Source organism: Chanos chanos, chromosome 9, assembly GCF_902362185.1.
Source record: "Chanos chanos chromosome 9, fChaCha1.1, whole genome shotgun sequence".
NCBI classification, from domain to species: Eukaryota; Metazoa; Chordata; class Actinopteri; order Gonorynchiformes; family Chanidae; genus Chanos; species Chanos chanos.
In genome coordinates, this window is record NC_044503.1 from 40,219,750 (window position 1) to 40,222,249 (window position 2,500).

The 2,500-nt window shown below is 42.0% G+C and overlaps 1 protein-coding gene across 1 annotated transcript in view; it reads right to left on the bottom strand.

Moving 5' to 3' along the window:
- Positions 1–1,310: 1,310 nt before the first annotated feature.
- LOC115820787 (adaptin ear-binding coat-associated protein 1-like) overlaps positions 1,311–2,500 on the bottom strand; it is a 7,784-nt gene continuing 6,594 nt past the window's right edge. The window contains exons 7-8 of the mRNA XM_030784459.1: positions 2,345–2,447; positions 1,311–1,365 (exon numbers count right to left, since the gene is read on the bottom strand). Of these exons, the coding sequence (XP_030640319.1) occupies positions 1,311–1,365; positions 2,345–2,447 (158 nt within the window). The remainder of the gene's footprint in view (positions 1,366–2,344; positions 2,448–2,500) is intronic.

A 2,500-nucleotide genomic window follows, 5' to 3' on the forward strand; every position in this document is an offset into this window, starting at 1 on the left:
TCACACGCACTCAAGCACACCACATGACAGTGAATCACAGCTCCACATGCCCTACACCACTACACTACACATGACAGACGAGGTTTGTCGCAAAAACACACACAGGCGCCAAGCTTAGACCCCTCTCATTAGTGTCCTCACCCTCATGCTCTCAGAGTCGCTGGTCACGGCGTGAGTCATCGTAACCTTCAGCCTCTGACCTCTGACCCCCGGCCGTCGTCCGGTGATGTCACAGCGGGTGTGAAGGGTCTTGTGAAAAACACGAATCTGGTCCTTACAGACGCCAGCCGTCGCCGGCCGAGGAGATACTAATGGTGAACTGACCAATGAGCGCATGAGTTAGAAGCTCTTATAAAAGAGCCATTTATGGTCAGACATCTGTCATCATACACAAGCAGTGAACGCCACTAAACTAAAACTCCACATCTACAGTACATGACAAGGACAGGCTAAAATGGTCAGAGGTGAAAGGTGAAAGGTTATTGAACAATTCCTTTTACCGCTGCGTACAGCTCAAATCACTGACGATGAAATCACTGTTACAAAACAGACGGGAATGCATCAAAGTTAACATTTTAAAAATCCCCGAATTTCAAAAAGTCGTATGTACGGATCTGTTTCTGGGGAGCAAACATTAAAAGGAAAAGTGAGCTGATTTAATCCAGACAAAAATAAAAAATAAAAAGAAATGACAGTTCTCTCTGATCCTTATCTTCTCATGTCACTTTTCCCTTTTTCTGCGTTCGCAAACGCTCTGCATCTCCTTCTGAACCGGACAACAGTCACTTTTACAGATGTCTCCGAACATGAAACTTTTACAGATGTTTCTGAACATGAAACTTTGTTTTTTTAACAGCTCTAGGAATGATTGCACAAGAAAGACAATTTGACAAAAAAATAACAATTAAACTTCACCGCTGTGGGTTTTTTACAGAGCTGGTTTAAACCACCACGTCACTACATATATATATATACATATATACACACACACACATATATATATATATATATATATATATATATATATATATATATATATATATATATCTCGTGACATCCCCTCAGTGATATATAAATACATATTGCCACTAGAGGGCGAGCTGACACAACTACAATACACACATGCCGAGGATGACATCCATTACAACCTCAAGAAAATATACTTTTACAGATATATATATACACATTCTATATATATTTATATTTATATTTATATTTATACTTATTTCTCTTTACTTATTATCATTTTATATTTACTCGACTATTATATATCTAGAATAAATAAATAAATAAATAAATACATGAATTATTCAGAATTGCACCCAGCCAGTGGAGGAAGATTCCTGCTTCGCTGGCTCTTCTGAACTGCTTTTAAAAAAAGGAGAGAGAGAGAGAGAGAGAGAGAGAGAGAGAGAGAGAGAGAAATCACTGCATTAAGAAAGCTAGTAAGAGTCTGTTGCACTTCTGAAGTGAGTTTGAGTTGAATGGTCCTTATCACAGGGACTATGACAGACATCAACCCATCAATGATAATCTGCCATAATCTACCATGATCTACCATAATCTGTCATTTTTTAAAGACTGTCAACCTTACAAACAATGAGCACAAACATCACTGAGATTGATTTTACTCCAAAACAGAGACAGGAAACAGAAAACTTTTCACTCATCATGAGAGAATTCATTATGAATTTAAACTCCCCACACCCACACACACACACGCACACTCACACACACATACACACACACACACACACACACACACACACACACACACACACGCGCGCGCGCACACACACACACGCGCGCGCACACGCACACACACACACACAAACACACGCGCACACACACACACACACAAACACACGCACACACGCACACAAGCACATACACACACATCCACTCACTTGCACATACACGCACACCCAAACACACCCAAACACACACCCGCACACACACACGCACACGTGCGCCCGGGTACACACACGCACACACACAAAAACACACAAGCATGCACGCAAACCACACACACACACACACACACACACACACACACACACACATAAACACACCCCTGCACACACAAACACACCCAAACTGTCTTCCCATTGCATGACAGACTGTATCCACAGCAACTGCTTTATGATAATACAGGGGGAAAAGATCCATGATTCATTTGAGAACTGGAAGGAGTGATGTCCTATACTGCCTCTAATAAAAACGACAGACACTATGCGTTCCTCCACGCAGAGGAAAGAGAGGGCAAACAGAGCAGATGTCAGCGGAGACCCTGTACCTGTGTATCTTATGTTTAGAGAGGAGGAAAAACAATGAGGGAATTCACCTCTCAGGTGTGGAAAAATCCCCCCATAAATCTGCACTGGAGTTAGACTGGTTCTGCTGAACTGACGAACTGGAAGTACTGGTGTCTAGATCCAACAAACAGCCTGAGAGAGATACAAAGGGACGGAGAGAGAGAGAGAGGGAGAGAGAGAGGGAG